The 16,155-nt window shown below is 45.7% G+C and overlaps 4 protein-coding genes and 1 long non-coding RNA gene across 7 annotated transcripts; 2 read left to right on the forward strand and 3 right to left on the reverse strand.

Annotated features, from left to right (window-relative positions):
* Nucleotides 1–248: 248 nt before the first annotated feature.
* LOC127764563 (uncharacterized) lies at nt 249–1,630 on the reverse strand. The gene is made up of 3 exons (XR_008015903.1): nt 943–1,630; nt 676–848; nt 249–578 (listed from the first exon to the last, which is right to left on the reverse strand). It is a non-coding gene; the product is annotated as an uncharacterized LOC127764563 (long non-coding RNA).
* Nucleotides 1,631–1,800: 170 nt separating this feature from the next.
* On the reverse strand, nt 1,801–6,675 carry LOC127761445 (membrane protein PM19L-like). 3 transcript variants are annotated; one of them, XR_008015250.1, is made up of 6 exons: nt 6,358–6,675; nt 6,051–6,228; nt 5,878–5,923; nt 5,547–5,770; nt 3,385–3,542; nt 1,801–2,124 (listed from the first exon to the last, which is right to left on the reverse strand). XR_008015250.1 is itself a non-coding variant. In XM_052285738.1 (5 exons), exons 1-4 carry the CDS (start codon nt 6,485–6,487, stop codon nt 5,567–5,569), a joined length of 558 nt encoding a protein of 185 aa, XP_052141698.1. In that variant the 5' UTR covers nt 6,488–6,675; the 3' UTR covers nt 3,197–3,542; nt 5,547–5,566. The 3 variants fall into 3 exon arrangements, 2 of the variants coding, with proteins under 2 accessions (XP_052141698.1, XP_052141696.1); XM_052285738.1 differs by lacking the exon at nt 1,801–2,124 and having other exon boundaries at nt 3,197–3,542; XM_052285736.1 differs by lacking the exons at nt 1,801–2,124; nt 3,385–3,542 and having other exon boundaries at nt 5,018–5,770.
* LOC127761446 (basic blue protein-like) lies at nt 3,632–4,890 on the forward strand. Its single transcript, XM_052285739.1, has 2 exons — nt 3,632–4,292; nt 4,407–4,890. Exons 1-2 carry the CDS (start codon nt 4,088–4,090, stop codon nt 4,604–4,606), a joined length of 405 nt encoding a protein of 134 aa, XP_052141699.1. The 5' UTR covers nt 3,632–4,087; the 3' UTR covers nt 4,607–4,890.
* A 1,781-nt stretch (nt 6,676–8,456) lies between the features above and the next one.
* LOC127764106 (protein CURVATURE THYLAKOID 1A, chloroplastic-like) lies at nt 8,457–9,546 on the forward strand. Its single transcript, XM_052288934.1, has 4 exons — nt 8,457–8,800; nt 8,890–8,997; nt 9,094–9,165; nt 9,279–9,546. The coding sequence occupies exons 1-4, from the start codon at nt 8,567–8,569 to the stop codon at nt 9,342–9,344; spliced, it is 480 nt and encodes a 159-aa protein (XP_052144894.1). The 5' UTR covers nt 8,457–8,566; the 3' UTR covers nt 9,345–9,546.
* Nucleotides 9,547–10,320: 774 nt separating this feature from the next.
* LOC127764105 (zinc finger protein CONSTANS-LIKE 16-like) lies at nt 10,321–12,417 on the reverse strand. The gene is made up of 2 exons (XM_052288933.1): nt 11,082–12,417; nt 10,321–10,987 (listed from the first exon to the last, which is right to left on the reverse strand). The coding sequence occupies exons 1-2, from the start codon at nt 12,192–12,194 to the stop codon at nt 10,742–10,744; spliced, it is 1,359 nt and encodes a 452-aa protein (XP_052144893.1). The 5' UTR covers nt 12,195–12,417; the 3' UTR covers nt 10,321–10,741.
* Between the last annotated feature and the right edge of the window lie 3,738 nt (nt 12,418–16,155).

Consider the following 16,155-nt stretch of genomic DNA (forward strand, 5'->3'; position numbering starts at 1 on the left):
AAATCTGGGTATTCGAAGTATAATTAGATATAATTATATGATGTATGGTGGGTATTTTTTTGGTATCTACCCAAAAACCCAGGGTATATACCGAAAATCCTGGGGTATGTAAAAAAATCAGTTGACCTTTAGTTGGGTATATACCGAAAAATTGAGGTTGGGTATATGTGATGATCACTTTTCGATTAAATCAATAATATTTGCAGAGAAAACGATCAAATGACAGGCTAAATACTCATAAGTTTAACTAATTTCTGGCTATCTTTTACATAATGTAGTCATACAGACATACTATTCGAATTGGAATATTAATATAATAACAAAAAATGGTCCACTAATTAATGTAAAAAAAAAAGCACTGTTTGAAGCTAGATGCCAATAGTGGATTATTACACTATACATATGATACGTAAATATAAAAGTCCACACTGGATGCTTATTTGTCCGATGGCTTGCAATCCTGGCACACCCTCATAGTCGGCTGATCTTCAAATTGTTCAAATTGATCACTAGGAGGAAGCGAGCAACTTAGGAGGATCCAATCCCATCTTGACACTGCAGTTCTCTTTATCTATCTCCTATGAACAACAAACAAGGGAAATGTTTACAGTATACGTGATAAAATCAAAACAGGTACGGATCATGGTACATGAATATATTTTTTTAAAAAAATACCCAAGAATCTTGTTGCTCCGATTCATCATCGATCTGAGATTTTCTGCACCTTTTGGAGGTATGCATTCTCTTCATCAGACCATACTTATTGACAAGGGCCATCAAAGCATTTTCAAACTCACGTGTTGTGTGTGCTTGATTCAAAACTCACATGGGTTCTGTTAGTAATGTACCTAAAAAAAAAGGAAAATCATTGGTATATACATATGGAGCTAGATGTCCAAAAGTACTAACGATAAATTCTGGGTTCAAGCTGATTTCAGATACCTGGAATAGGTGGCAAATGGCAACCAACAATGAAGCAGTGCGACGAAGAAGCTCGCGGACAAATGTGTTGTCGGAAACGAAGCATGCAGACGACAGGCGGCTGCGATGAATCTCGTGGACGATTAGTGCAGCGATGAAGAAGCTCGCGGACATCCGACGGCGCAACGGCCAAGAGACAAAGATTGCGGACGACTAGCTGCGACGAAGAAGAGCTTGCGGACGAACATCACCGGCAATTATTCTTGCGGATGGTAACAAAGAAGCTCACGGAATGTTCGGCGGTGTAACGGCGTGGCAACAAAACTCGAGTACGTAAAATAAGAATGCTAGCTGTCACCACGCATATATATGCACAGAAGATTGGAAATATAAATCGGAATTGATGGAAATAAAGCAAGGGTTACACCGAAATTAGTGGGCTTGATATCTGTACAATCTCAAAATTTAAAACCACAATCACGCTTATACTCATTTGGATGATACCTACATGCAAATTTATATGGCAACAGCTGCATGCAAATCATACAGGTGGGTTAATTCAGATTTTGAGTATCTCTTATCGGGTTAAACCCGTTAATAGGTGTAATGCCTTGTTTTGAGTAGCACAAATCTTAAAGCAGTTAAACGGTGGATAGTGTTGGAGCATGGGCTCCATGGAGCACCAAACAAATTTAATATATATATATATATATATATATATATATATATATATATATATATATATATATATATATATATATATATATATATATATATATATATATATATATTTATGAGCTGCAGTCAGGAGTTCGATCGTCTCGAGTTAGCATGAAAGTTTTTTTTATAGAGATTTATTATACGAGTTCTTCTGTATTTCTAAAAGCGGACGAACTTAAAAACCGACTGAAAATACGGATATATATTTCCTAAAGGGAACGAAACCGACTCATATACAGTTTTTATAACGGTAGAGAAGAAAAGGATTAAGTACCGTGGACTGGAGTTCGCCGTGAATGCCAGGCCGCAGTTGACGAGAATTTATTCGTGGACTTTGAGCCTCTGACTAAAACAAAGCCCAAAAGGGCCCATAATTCACAGTTTATACGGGCCATCGACGGACGCCATCATAGACAAGCGGACCCAAAGTAGTCATTTGAAGTTGTCCCGTTTAAATCTAGCCCATGTCCGACTTAAGCTGAGCTGCCAAGTGCAAAGGACTGAAGATTAGTCCTCCACTCACTCCCATACTGACGGTGGAGATAGCGATATAGGATCGATATTCATTTTAGATGGAGTAGGTCATATAACCACACGACGATATCTGTTACCACCCGCACTGACCTAAGATCTTTATGTTTTTTTAATAATGGATTTAAATAAAACCCGGCCTCTACATCTCAAGAGATGTACACAGCCACATCTAACATCTTTATGTGTGGACATATCTACCACGATGTATGTGACAATCATGTTGTAAGATGATTTGATTTCTTTTTCTAATTATTTTTTAAGTTTAGTTAAGTTTATGAAAAAGTCAATAGCATCTACAACTGCAATTTAGATTCATTAAATCTAATAGTATTGGGTATGTTCGGTAGCCTGTTTTCGCAGCTGTTTGGGTTGTGCTGCATAGCCCAGCCGTTCGGTTGCAGTGGTCTGTCTGTGCTGCACAGCCCAACTGCTGGGCTGTGGAAACGGCTGCAGCCCACTCCACTATAAGCATGTAACGATGGAGAGAAAAGGTTAGTTTCTGGCCAAAAAAATATGACACCCCTCTTCGCGTTCACATCTCCCATCGCATCGCCCCACACTACACCCTCCCTCCCACTTTTGAATGTGAACAAATTTAGCATTTTGCAGGCAACCGTTTTTGTCTAGTTGCAGCTAGAACAACTGTTGGCTGGCTGTTGTAGCCACTATAGCTGTTACGCTGCAGCAGTCAGTGCCACCGAATAGGCCGATTGAGTATACGTTGGATAGTATACCTGTTTTGTGTAAAAAATGTTATTAAGTTCTTTTATAAACTTATTTGAATTAAAGAAATTTGATTTTAGAAAAGTTAAAATATCTTATAATATAAAATGGAGTGAGTCCCAACCCAATTACTAATTTAAGTACCCCCAATAATTTGTCACGATATCCGTAGTTTAGTTGACCTGCAGTCTACACTACAGACGTGAAACGTTGGACGACACAGCTCAATCTATTCGCCTCACAATATCATGGGAGACAACCAAGGTCCGTCCAATTAAGACGAATCATTTGTCCTTAAAAACGGCCACGACTACGAGGATCGCGGGTCAGATAAGATCATGGATCTCAACCACGCACAAACAGCCAAACAGGTGCCATCTTGAGGGTTTCCATGAACTATGTCGGCGTCCAAGCACGCGGCTCGTAAAGCGTAAAATATGATCAAAGACATAATTGGGGGATTACAGTAAGTTACGGGGCACTAACCTGAGATTATTTCTGTGTGGACGCATCTACTACGCGTCTTCAACAAAAAGGAGTAACTGCTGCAACTGGGGAGAAACAAAATGATAACTCTTCGCGTCCACGACAAGTATACTCCAAAGATCGGTTTCCTGCTCTGCAACGAAATGAGAAAGCTGCATCTGCACGAGAGAATTTTTGCACTGCAACATTTTAGGGCAGATCATTTGTCTTTACGATAAGCAAGATCGAGTAGCTCTCTAGAATCGCCGCGGAAAGTGAGCAAAAATCACATCCAATCAAGCAAAGCAGATGTGCAAAGCATCCGTGTGTGGGGAAGAAGCCAACAAGAGGCCTCCGGAGAGCAGAGCGCCCAATAAACTTGTGCATTTTTCTCTGCCCCCTGCCTCCTCCTAGGCGATCTCACATTTTTTGTTGCGTTTCTCCGCCCTTCGGCCACACCGGCCGGCTGGTTTACATTAGCTTACTAATCAAAGCGCGAGACCCTAGCTGCTGCCAATGCCGGGGAACCCCGGTCTCACGCGCACCCACCCCCACTCGCGCGCGCTCCCATGACAAATTAATCCGGCTGCACGTCACGAGCTCGCGCTATAAAACGCCACGCCGTGGAGGTCAGCTAGCGCAACTGAGCAGCTAGCTCGATCCAGTGTTCAAGGTTCAGCCGAGTTCGATCGAAAAACCACCGTGCGTGTTGTTCGATCGATCGATGGCGGCTCGGGGAAGAGGCAGTGCATGCAACGGGGCAGCCGTTCTTGGCGCGGCGGCGGCGGTGGTGATCGTCGGGTTCCTCGTGATGAGCGCCGCGCCGCTCGCCGAGGCGGCCAGGTACACCGTTGGCGACAGCGGCGGGTGGAGGTTCTACGCCGAGGGCTGGGCCAAGGGCAAGACCATCCGCGCCGGTGACGTGCTCGGTAATATGCCCGCGGCCGCGCGCTCTGCATCTGTTCTAATCTGCGTGCTGGTCTGGTCTATCAGTATTGATCAATTTATGTATGCATGTATGTGGCATTGTGGGTGGCCTGCAGAGTTCAAGTACAACGCGGTGGTGCACGACGTGGCGGCCGTGGACCTGGCGGCGTACCGGAGCTGCACGGTGCCGAAGGGCGTCAGGAAGATGCGGAGCGGGCGCGACAAGGTGACGCTCCGCAAGGGCACGCACTACTTCATCTGCACCGAGCCGGGGCACTGCAAGGCCGGCATGAAGCTCGCCGTCAGGGCCATCTAGCTAGCCTATTCTGTTGGCTCGCAAAAGAAAATGGTCAGTCTGAGCTAGTCCGCCCTGTTCGATTGCTCGTTAGTCTTTTCTCAATGCGTAGCCATGTGTGTGACTGTATCGGTTAGTACTCCTACTACGTTTCATGGTCAGTTTGCCAGCGTTGTCGTGGTCATGTTTAATTAGTTAGTTTGGTTTGGTTGTGATCTTTTCGTGCTCTGCAAACCGTGATAAGTATCCATCTTAATCGCAAAGGTCATGATACCAAATTCTCCTGGTTAATCCAGATTTAGATTTGTTTGAATCGGATTTTTTTTTTGACGGAGAATCGGATATTTTCCCAGGGGATGATATGTTTTTTGTTCCTGCAAGGTTCCAAGTGTTCCACACGTGGTGTCAAATTCACTATAGGAGAGAATGAAAATTGTAGTACTACGATCCTGCTATCAGATAGTGTTTGTTGAGACTTCATGTGGTAAGGGCCCCTTTGATTCGTAGGATAGGAAAAACACAGAAATAGGAAAAAGGCAGGAATTGAAGTAGTAGGTTTCTTAAATCCTATAGAAATCAGCAAACACATGAAAGACAATAGGAGTCCTTTAATAGTGCTATGGAAAAACAAAGGAAAGTTTATAAAGAGGTCACACCTCTTGCTATTTTTCCTATGAAATGTGAAGCATAAGAATACAATCCTATGGAAAGTTTCATTTCTTTCCTATGAATCAAAGGGACATGTAGTAAAAAATCCATAGGAATTTAAATCCTATGAAAATTTTTTGTCAATCCTATGAATTAAAGGAGCCCTAGAAGATGAAAGAGATCCTATTCTGACAACCAGTAAGCCAGTAACTGAACTACAAACACAGTGAACCCCCCCCCCCCCCCCCCCCCCCCAAAAAAAAAAAGAAAAAAGAAACAGCTCGTATGGTCGATACTACTGGAACTACCTTACCTTGTCATCACGGACGATGGTCATGCACCCGCGACTATGGCTGGCTTCTTGTTCGTGTAGAGTTCTTCACGAGGAATCTCGTCGCAGCGCAGCTCCTCGTCGTCGTCGCAGTTCCTGCGGCTCAGGCCAAGCGTCATGCTGCTACCCAGAGAGCCGGTGTGGAGCAGAATCAGATACAGCAGCTGCGTCAGCGTCAAGATCGCGATGAACGCCTCCAACGTCCTCTGCTCGCAAAGACATGCCCATAAAACGTTCGTAATCGAAATGACAGGAACAAAAGAAAGAAACGGCACGTAACAGATGCGAGCGAGGAGTGGTGCACTGTACGTACCAGCCGCCTTCCTCGGTTCCCTAGAGTGATGTGCTTGCGCGCGAGGCTGCGAATGGTAAGAACAGAGAAGCACCATATGAGATTACGGATCAAATCTCCAGCCAAGTGTGGTTGGATTGTAGTAGTGTGTGAGGCTGTAAGCTGCCGGAGTGAGCGCGCAGAGAGCGGTTAACCCGAAGGAGAGGGCGGTGAGCGCCCAGGAGACGAGTCCGGTGGACGCCGCCGCAGCCAGGGTCTCGCCGCGCCACGCCCTGACATGGAGCAGCCCGGGGAGCACCGAGCACACGCCGACCACCCCGGCCATCAGCGAGAAGACGAGCAGGTACCCCGACGACGTGTTCCCTCCAAGATCTGCAGGTAGATGCACAAGCACAGGGCGATCGCGTCAACGCGCGGCGCTCCGGGCGGCCGGGCGGCGCCACCGCCAGGACGCCACCAGATGTCACGATCGATAATACGTGGTGGCTGTTTGGTACGTACGGTGGTGCGTCTCGCCGTCGATGAACTTGTTGAGAGACCACCCGGCGAGGCCCAGGACGGCGGCGTGCATGACGAGGTTGACGCACAGGAGTGGCCCGATGTACCGCCGGCACGCCGTGCCAGCCGCCATCGATTGCTCGATCTCTCGTTCCCTCTCCTCGTCCACGAAGCACACAGCAAACCGACCCGCAGTGGCACGCGCGATGGATAAATCGAGACTGGCCGTATGTAATCTGGTCGCTGTGTAGTACTCCTACGTACTATGCGAGGATGATGTACCAATGCTATCGCAACATGCGAGGAAGGGTGGCAGTTTCAACAGCAACGGCAGCGTTGTTGTACACGCCAAGCTACGGAGGGGGCCCGTCTCGCCGTGGGCCGTGTGGCGGCGCACGCAGGACAGCGAGAAAGGCCGCGTCGACACGCAGAGGCGTACGTTAGATCGACGAGAGGCAGTTATCAAAGCGACACGAGACCGGGTGTTTTAGATTAAAAAAAAAAAGTTAAAAACGTCACATCAAACGTTTCAACATATGTATAAAGTATTAAATATGGATGGAAAAAAACCAATTGCACAGTTTACATGTAAATTGTGAGTCGAATCTTTTGAGTCTAATTGCGCCATAATTTAACAATGTAATACTACAGTAAATATTTGTAATGACGGATTAATTAGGCTTGATAATTTCGTCTCGCAGTTTATACGCGGAATATGTAATTTGTTTAGTTATTACTCTACGTCTAATACTTAGAAGAAAAATTAGGCAAAGAACTAAACATGGTACTTTTTTTTTCGACTGCGGCGAATTTAACCGATGACCCGTAAGGTAATAGAGTGGTCTGTTCTTAAAAAAAATAAAGTCCGAATCAGCCGTCCTCCCCCCGGGCGCACTGTCCCCGGCCGTTGCGCAGCAGCCATAGCCCCAAGTGCCTCTCCATTTCTCTACTCCCCAACTCTTCCATATCCTCTCTGCCCCTGAGCAGGTTCACAATTCCGACGAAAACCGGTTAAATTTCACGAAATTTTGACGTTTCAACACGGCTCGGTATTAAGTTTCGATTGGAATTTCGAAGGTTAAACAATAGATTTGGTCGAAATTTATCGAAAACCGTGATACCGATGGAGCTCGAAATTTAGTGGTCAACAGGTAATGTAAACCCTGACCCTAAGTATTAGGGGTTGTTTCGGGGAAGCTCAAGATTCTGAGAAGCAACTGGTTGGTACATAACTTCTAGGAATATGGAAAAGCTGAGTTTCTCAGCTTCTGGCTTATAGTTTATTTTCTAGATTCTACAACTACAACTTTTTAAATCTGGACAAAAAAAACCGGATTATTTGGGGGGTTCTGATTCAGTGAGAAGCTGCAGCAGTTAGAAGATCTCTCAAATAGACACTTTTAGATTTGGGTGAGACCACCATAGAAAGAGGGAAGTATTTGTCACGTTAGTTTTCAGAAGAATATTCATTTTATTCATATAATAAATAGATAATCCGTGGGTGATCATAAATACTTAAGTTTCTTCAAATAGAAATGCCAACTAGAGCTGCAAATTTCTAATCAATTTCAAGGACAGTTTGCCCATGTCGAACTCATGCGACTTTGGTAATCACAACATCGTATAGTAAGATTGTCCAATAATCCAAGTACTTGAAAGGGAGGAATGGATTATAATTCTCAAGGGAACGTCCCTCGTTTACATTTTTCTTTTAGATCCAATGTAAAACAGTTATGTAAAATTCTGATAAAAAAAGTTTGTTCATGTAAAGTATGTTGACGTCTATCAGCATACACACACAGGAATAAAAAAAAAAGATAATTTAGCGCATGAATATTTTTACTAGTAAATAAAAAAATGGTTAACCTGAAACGGGCTGGGGACGTTGAACGATGGAATTGGCCAAGCCAAAGCTCTTTTTGAGCAAAAATCGTCAATTATCAGCCACCAAACCGACACGAGGCTCGTAGGAGGTCCTCCTGGGAAGCCAGGGGCGCAGATTTTTCAGATAGGGGACGAACCAATCACTGCCCACCATCTTGCCACGTGGCCGATCACTACACAGATCATCACAAAGATCATCACAAAGAGGCTCAGCGCGAGCGCTACTGTACTTTACTGTTCCTGAACGGGACGATAGCCGCGTAGCCAAGGAAAAGAAAGCAGAGGCCAGGGAAGAGCCAGGTAGAGCCGAAGAGGGTCCACGACTGACATGGCCGCCACGGCGTGCTCCACGGCGCCTCTTCTCGGTGGAGCTCGCCTCCCCGCCGTCGGCGCCGCCTTGCCGCCGCCCTCCGTCCTCCTCCTCCCCCAGCGCAACTTCCCCTCTCCTCTCCGCCTCCATGACGCACCGAGGCTATCTCTGCTCCGGGCGAGGGCGTCGTCCGACGACACCTCGTCCTCCGCCGCGACCGGCGACGAGCTCATCGAAGACCTGAAAGCTAAGGTACGTGACCGATGCATGAAGTATTGAACAGAAGTTAATTAGCTCATGAGTTTTATGTAACTGTGTCTGTGTGTTTTTACCTGTGGCAGTGGGACGCCGTTGAGAACAAGTCCACCGTCCTCACGTACGCCGGCGGCGCCATCGTCGCCCTCTGGCTGTCGTCCGTCATCGTCGGCGCCGTCAACTCCGTGCCTCTGGTTCGTTTACATTATATTGCTCCTGTTAATTTCGTATCAGTACTAGTAGAACAGTGCAGCAAGTTCACGTGCATGTGGATATGCTACTTGCTACAGCTTCCCAAGTTCATGGAGCTCGTCGGGCTCGGGTACACAGGCTGGTTTGTGTACCGCTACCTCCTCTTCAAGGTATTCGATTACGCGCTAATTAAACCTGAATAAACTGAATAGTCGCATCTAGTAGTAATAGCTGTTGCAGCACTGCTGCTGACACGGCGATCTTGGATCCTATTCGATTACAGGAAAGCAGGAAGGAATTGGCCGACGACGTCGATTCTTTGAAGAAGAGGATTGCTGGGACAGAGTAAAAAATGCCGTCGTCTGCACCAATTTTTTGGAACGATTCTTTGGATCGCACATTGCAGAGACCAAAACCCGTTGTTTAGAGTACTAGTGTTTGGTACCGCGAAGCTTTGTTTTGTTCCTTTCCTTGATGGGCAATAACAGTGTCTTCACGTGTAGATCGAATTAATAATAATTACGAATTGCGTCTCGACTAATTAATAATAATTTGCCTTCACTTAACCAGCGAGAGCCAGCGGTCGCGCGGCAAATTGCGTCTCGACTAATTAATACTCCCTCCTTCCCTAAATATTTGACACCGTTGACTTTTTTAAACATATTTGACCGTTCGTTTTATTCAAAAACTTTTATGATATGTGTGAAACTATATGTATACATAAAAGTATATTTAACAATAAATCAAATGATAGAAAAAGAATTAACAATTACTTAAATTTTTTGAATAAGACGAACGGTCAAACATTTTTTAAAAAGTCAACGGCGTCAAACATTTTGGGATGGAGGTACTAATAATTTGCCGCGCGACACCGAGCGTCTTGCATTTTCATTGTGCGAGATCGTAATATCAACGGTATATTTGTGCAAATAAAATTATAACCCGAATATTTCTGAGAGAAAAAAATAAAAGGCATATTTTCAAAAAAATTTCACCAATATATCCAGGAGATATCGAGCACTGTTGCAAGTTGCAACGTGCAAATTCAAGCTACTACATCTGTTTTTGCTATCGTAACAACTCCTACCTTAGGCATAATCATTTTTGAAAGGGGATTAATTTATTCATGGGGCAATATAATCTTTCACGAAAATTGTTCATCATACATTCTACTTTATTCAATCCCCAAAAATTGATCAAAAGAAACTGGCCAACATGCTGTCGATCCTGCATGTTAGCGGACAATGCTTAGAGCAGTGATTTTATGAATGTGATTATCATGAACACTTTTGATTGTCCCGGTAAGTTTTCAGATACTTGTCCAGTTATCTACATGCAAGAAAATAATTAAGTATGTACTGATTACTCAATGTACATGGGTGTGGCGCAGGCACAACCCAGTTTACATATACAAGTCATTTTGTTTCATTTATGGAGTGTTTCTACAAAACCATGAACACCAATGTTTACACAAGTACAATCGCCTACTTTCTCTCCGGTCGATGGAACAGAGATAAAAGAGATCCAAAAGCACCGAGCCAAACACCAACAAAACCGAAAAAAAAAAGGAAGAGAAAAACTTTTGAATTGAACAACGTTATACTACTTGAATCGTGCAGCTTCGACAAATTTTGCGTGAACTTTTGTGCCAATCGAGTCCATGAGGCATACGATCGAACGCAGGCAAGTCTCGACACCGGACACGTACGCATGGTGCCGCGCGCCGGGCCGTGCGCGATCGTACGTCTAGGTGACGGCGCACGGGGCGGCGGCGGCGGAGGGGCGCTTGACGAACCGGCCCTTCATCCGCGGCCGCTTCTCGGCGTTCAGCTTCCGCACCTCGTACCGTATCTTCTTGGAGAACAGCCGCGTACGCCGCTTCTCCCTGTACCTCGTCACCCGCGCCTCCCGCCCCGGGCCGTCCATCCGCGGCCTCACCGTCATCATCCCCACCTCCGCGCCATGCCCGCCCCCTCCCGCAGCCCACAACCCCTGCACCAACACAGTTTTCGATTCAGTATGCATGTCGCATGCGCTAGCATGAGAGTATGGACGACACGGTATTGAAATTGCAAAAATCACGTACCGAGTAATGGTGGTCGTTGGGCCAGAAGTCGTCGAGCTGGCCGTGCGGCGGCCGGCCGTCGGTCCACGGCGAGTTGCCCCAGCTCTCGATGATCGCCTCGTAGTTGAGCCTGAGATCCAGGCTCCTGTGGAAGAACTGCGAATCGGCCGCGGCGCCGTTGCTCGCCGACGACTTCTGTTCGTCCGGCGAGGTGCAGTTGAAATCGATGTCCAGCACGTCGGCGGATTCGACGTCCTCCGGCTTCGGATGAGCGCGGCATGATGGGAGAGATACCCTGCTGTTGGAGGCAACGCCGCCGTCGAGCTCCATCTTCACCCGGCCGGATTCTTCTACCGGCGGCGTTATTAGCCCTAGGGTCTCCATGTAGAACGAGTCCTGCAGCTCGTTGCTGTCGTCCAGGCCTTGTCCGAGTAGGGCTTCCATGTCGGCGGCGAACTCCCTCAGCTCGGCGTCCGTCGGTTCGAAGTTGACAAAGCTATCCGGGAGCTGCTGCACGGGCGACGACGCCGCAGCTGCCGGATACTTTGCGTCTTCCACGGCGCCGTCGGCGGCGTCCTCCTTGAAGCACGATGAGGATGCGGCCGCCGCGTCATCGATCGGGGGTGGCGAGCAGAACTCGGCGAGGGAGGGGTCAAAGACCGGAACGCGGTACAGCAACTGCCCCTCGAGCTCCTCGTGAGCTCCGTCTTCGTCGGCCTTCCGTTCGTCCGACGACTCCACCGCCATCTCCGGCACGACGAGCCGCCTCGAGAGCAGCTGCCCGACGCTCTTGACCTGCGGGCGCCGGGTGCGCGCCTTGCGCTTCGACCATGCCGGCGTGACGCCGCCCTCTCTCTTCGACGTCGTTGTCGTCGTCGTCCCCACCGCCGCCGCCGCCTCCTCCTCCACCGACGCCCGCGCCGTCAGCGGCGGGGGCGACGAGACGCGCAGGCGCAGGCGCTCGTGCCGCCTGGCGAGCGGGTTGGCCGAGTGCACCGACGTGTCGCACCCCTGGCACAGGAAGGCGTCATCCGCCGCGCAGTACCACCGCGCCCGCCGCCGCAGGCAGCTGTCGCACGCGCGCGCCGCCTTGCCGCCCACGGCCCCGGCCGCCTTCTCCGAGCTGCAGCTCATGCGTCACGACGAAACAAAAGAACAAACAGAAGAAATCTCCCAGCACAAAAGATGATTCCGCAAAAAACCTCTAAAAATCTATGCAGCTCACTTGAACTCGATCTGTACAAAGTGTGTGTTAACCTATTGTACGAGTTGCGACGAGGGCATGGTATGATACGCCAAAAAATGACAAAAGTACCACCGGATAAGGGCCATACTTGAGAGATATGTCCAAGTGGAGTACTCTTTTCCGGAGGAATCCTAGCAGTGTAGTGTGCTTTGCACTTTTGGTGTTGTGATGGGGCCCAATTGCAGGTCTTATCTGGAACGTGATTGGTCTGGTCGTAAAGCCCCATCCGGTTCACTGCTCTGCGATTGGCTGCAGCGATTTTGGCGGGCCCACTGTAATGGTTTATGACACGTGGGTGGAACTCCTGCGGGATCCACAACCAGCATCGCGGTCTCACACTCGCACTGCGGGCGGCTCAAAAGTTGAACGGTAGATTTTAGAAAACCTCATATTATGGTTAAAATTATAGTAAAGCACATGTATTATGATATGTGATACTTAATTTTAAAACTAAATCTTAGAGTTGATTTTGATCTTTTTAATTATAGTTTTGCTTTTAAGTTGCTAAAAATGCACTAAAAAATTTCTCATAAATTATTTGCTTATCGTTAATAAGCGTAACGGCTCATAATTAGTAGGCAAAATGATGTAACTGAAGTGTTATGGTTTACAATTAATCAATAAGCTTTTGAAATGAAAACAATTTTTAATCATGTTTTTCACCACAATGTTACAGTAAGCATATCGCATCATAGTGAGCCCCACCGATAAGCCTATGTTTCTTTCGAGGGGAGAGTATGATAATTCTGTAAAATGTCTGGAACATGTTTTCGTGACCGTAGGGAGTATTTAAACACGACACTCATGAACAATGATCAATTATTTTCCTTGCAGTTGTGCTATCCCTATCTTGTTGAAATGATCTCAAAAGTTGTATTGGAACTGGAGAAAGATGGTTAATCTAATCACACTTCAACAGTAATATGTATGCGTGTTACTATTTATAAGTTTTGTGTTAGCGAGATATAGTACCATGATTTGTCCTTTTCATGAGAATCTGCCGATTCCTGGGTTGTGGAGATTTATATTCCAGTGAAAATACGATCCTCACTCAACAATTCATGACTTGTACCCTGTCTTGGGGCTTATGACTTTGCAAACGATGTAATGCTACACTCACCTTAAAGTATAACAACTTTTAGCTATGTATTTGAATAAGAATGTGTTCATATACATAGCTAGAAATTGTCATAATTTTAGATGGATATACTAGTATATATAAGTGACTGCACTTTTGTTTAAATAAAGGTCAGGATTCCCATTATTTTTTTTTAAAAAAATGACTTGTATGGTTAGCTAGATAGATAAGTTGTACCAAAACCATTGACTTATTGCTCTAGTTATAATCTGCTACAAGCTAAAGAGATGAACTTGACTGATATCTAAAAAATAGGAAAAATATGGTTCTTGAGAAAGTACCTTGAGATATCTAATTTTTATATAAAAAAATTGATACCTCGAGACATTTTGTACGTGGAGGTACTAAACTTTACGCTAGAAAATATGTACCTCTTAGTACCTCCTTAAAAATGGTAAAATTGCTAGAGTCTCCGGTATCTTACTTACCTTCCAGCATGCTGTTCCCACCATTCCTGATAAGGATTTCAGAAAATTGCAAAGCGGAGACTTGGTATCATTGAAAGATACTGCTTACATATTGATTTGCCTTTGGAGCATAGCAGAGAGGTCAGCATGAGGTTCAAAAAAGACTCGCACTACAGGCTCCGGGCGTATCTCTTATCCTGTTTGGATAATGCATTCACTCTCCATATACATATACGTAGTATGTCTCTGTATTGTTCCTTTTTTTTTCATGCCATTGGCTTGTCTCATTATCTGCATTTTGGAAGCCACACAGAGATACAGAAGAAGAATGCATGCATATGCACCTCATGTTTAGCTACTGTTCGCCGTCAGTCAGAAAATATCATATCAGTTTCAGACTTCAGAGACGAGGAAACAATAACATCAGTAGTATTATTCAGAGTATTATGTGTACATATATTTGGTTCATGCAACATAAGGAAACCGGGTGAACTGTTAACTGAATCCACATTTATGGAGTCCCAAATCAACGCTCTAAACATTACTCACATTGACTATTGATAACTGATTAGTACTCTTGCTTGTGTCACATTCTTATCTTGTTTTCGACTTTCAGTGACAACTGACGAGCGAAAACACTGTGGATTTGTCCACTGGAAAACTACGAGAACTCGTCACACTTCACACCTTGCTTTTCCCATCAACTGGGGAAAAAATGTATACGCTCCTATGCTGTTCCGCCTGGAAACGAGCAAGTCGACTTTAACCCAGCCAGTTGCCATCCTACTCCATCCGTGGCTCCAAATATATCTCTGTCTAGAAGAAACTTTTGGGGCTAACGACATTCAGAAACATCGTTCATTAGTTTCAGAAAAGAAACATCATTCAAAGGGCAGCGTATAACAATTAACAACCTCCTGTTTGTACATGGATCTGCCATCGCCTATTTTTCTAGACGGTACGCGTACAAATCTTGGCGCAGAGCCGACAACCCGAGTGTCCATTTCTACTACTATTAACACGTCATAATCCCAATTTTCTCGGAGTTGGGGGAGGATAGTAGATGGGAAAGCCAAGCATAGAAAAGGTCTAATAGGATACCAATCCACACATGTCGCCGTTGATCCGACGGTTATGGATGGGAATGCTCTATTACAACGGACCAGAAGAGTCCGAACATATGCGGATCAAAGAAAAATGATTGGAAAAAACGAGGCCGTCGCCATGCTCCGGCCAGCGCGTACTGTCGCCAATTTCACCTTCATATCTTGGCTCCTTGTGCCGCCGGCCGCTGTACGTGTCGCCGTCGGAGTCATCGTCGTCTTAACCTGGATGCCATCCCGGTCATGCATACCACACAGACCGTAGCTAGCGAGCCGGATGTAAGCAACTCTCTTCTCAACGCATTGTTTTCTACTGCTGCGTACGCGGCAGGGGCTCCAGTGTCTATCCAATGGAGTCGCGTCCCTCTCAGCTGCGAGACATTTGTTACGGTCGCAAGAAGAAATTATCAGAACTTCGTATTCGTACTAGTATCTGCAAAGGGGCAGAGAAATGCGTATGCTCCATCAGCACGTCCACCACAATGTCGGCCCATTTGCAGGTTAAATTCCTTACGGGATGGCCCAAAATATACCGGCCCAACTTTTCACCTAACCGTTGCATTTGCATATACTCCAGAATGATGATTTTTTATATTTATATTTATCTTTTAAAGGTTTTAAAAAATAAATCACAGTTTTAAAGTTTTGCGAAAATATACTCCTCCCATCATACCATAGGGCGGGGCTATATAAATTGCCCTATCGTAAGACGGGCTATGTGATGTGGCACAAAGTGGAAGGCGCACATTGGCCTCTTCTCGCCTCCCCGTAGGCCGATTTAATTTGGTGACAATAGTAACAGTTTGGTGATACATGGAGCATGCCATGACAATTTTGCAGATGGCTCCCTCCCAGCGATAAATTTCCCTCCCCTAGGGAGAGCGATTTATCGCTAGGAGAGGGCACCTGCAAAACTGACATGGAATGCTCTCCCACGGGGTGCATCGTCAAATAGATTGCCGTACCGTAGGGCGATTTATATGTCTCGGCTTACGGTACGCTCGCCCTACGGTACGGGGGAGGAGTATATTTATATAAAACTTTGAAATATGATTTTCTTTTTAAATCATTTTTTAAAAATAATATAAAATAATAAATCCCATAATGATAGTGACACACCCTAATATTTTCATAGTGCAAATAAAATACTAGTAATAATTAAAAGGGTTTAATATTGGAGATCTTTGAGCCTCCATCGTTT

Source organism: Oryza glaberrima, chromosome 2 (genome assembly GCF_000147395.1).
Source record: "Oryza glaberrima chromosome 2, OglaRS2, whole genome shotgun sequence".
NCBI classification, from domain to species: domain Eukaryota; kingdom Viridiplantae; phylum Streptophyta; class Magnoliopsida; order Poales; family Poaceae; genus Oryza; species Oryza glaberrima.

What these genes read in the sequence shown, in the direction of transcription:
- LOC127761446 (XM_052285739.1), top strand. Translation starts at nt 4,088, where the DNA reads ATGGCGGCTCGGGGAAGAGGCAGTGCATGCAACGGGGCAGCCGTTCTT. An exon ending in CCGCGCCGGTGACGTGCTCG is followed by an intron (nt 4,293 to 4,406) that starts GTAATATGCCCG and finishes GGTGGCCTGCAG; the next exon opens with AGTTCAAGTACAACGCGGTG.
- LOC127764106 (XM_052288934.1), top strand. Translation starts at nt 8,567, where the DNA reads ATGGCCGCCACGGCGTGCTCCACGGCGCCTCTTCTCGGTGGAGCTCGC. An exon ending in TCGAAGACCTGAAAGCTAAG is followed by an intron (nt 8,801 to 8,889) that starts GTACGTGACCGA and finishes TACCTGTGGCAG; the next exon opens with TGGGACGCCGTTGAGAACAA. An exon ending in CCGTCAACTCCGTGCCTCTG is followed by an intron (nt 8,998 to 9,093) that starts GTTCGTTTACAT and finishes TACTTGCTACAG; the next exon opens with CTTCCCAAGTTCATGGAGCT.
- LOC127761445 (XM_052285738.1), bottom strand. Translation starts at nt 6,487, where the DNA reads ATGGCGGCTGGCACGGCGTGCCGGCGGTACATCGGGCCACTCCTGTGC. An exon ending in CGACGGCGAGACGCACCACC is followed by an intron (nt 6,229 to 6,357) that starts GTACGTACCAAA and finishes ATCTACCTGCAG; the next exon opens with ATCTTGGAGGGAACACGTCG. An exon ending in CTCACCGCCCTCTCCTTCGG is followed by an intron (nt 5,924 to 6,050) that starts GTTAACCGCTCT and finishes TACCATTCGCAG; the next exon opens with CCTCGCGCGCAAGCACATCA.
- LOC127764105 (XM_052288933.1), bottom strand. Translation starts at nt 12,194, where the DNA reads ATGAGCTGCAGCTCGGAGAAGGCGGCCGGGGCCGTGGGCGGCAAGGCG. An exon ending in CCAACGACCACCATTACTCG is followed by an intron (nt 10,988 to 11,081) that starts GTACGTGATTTT and finishes GTGTTGGTGCAG; the next exon opens with GGGTTGTGGGCTGCGGGAGG.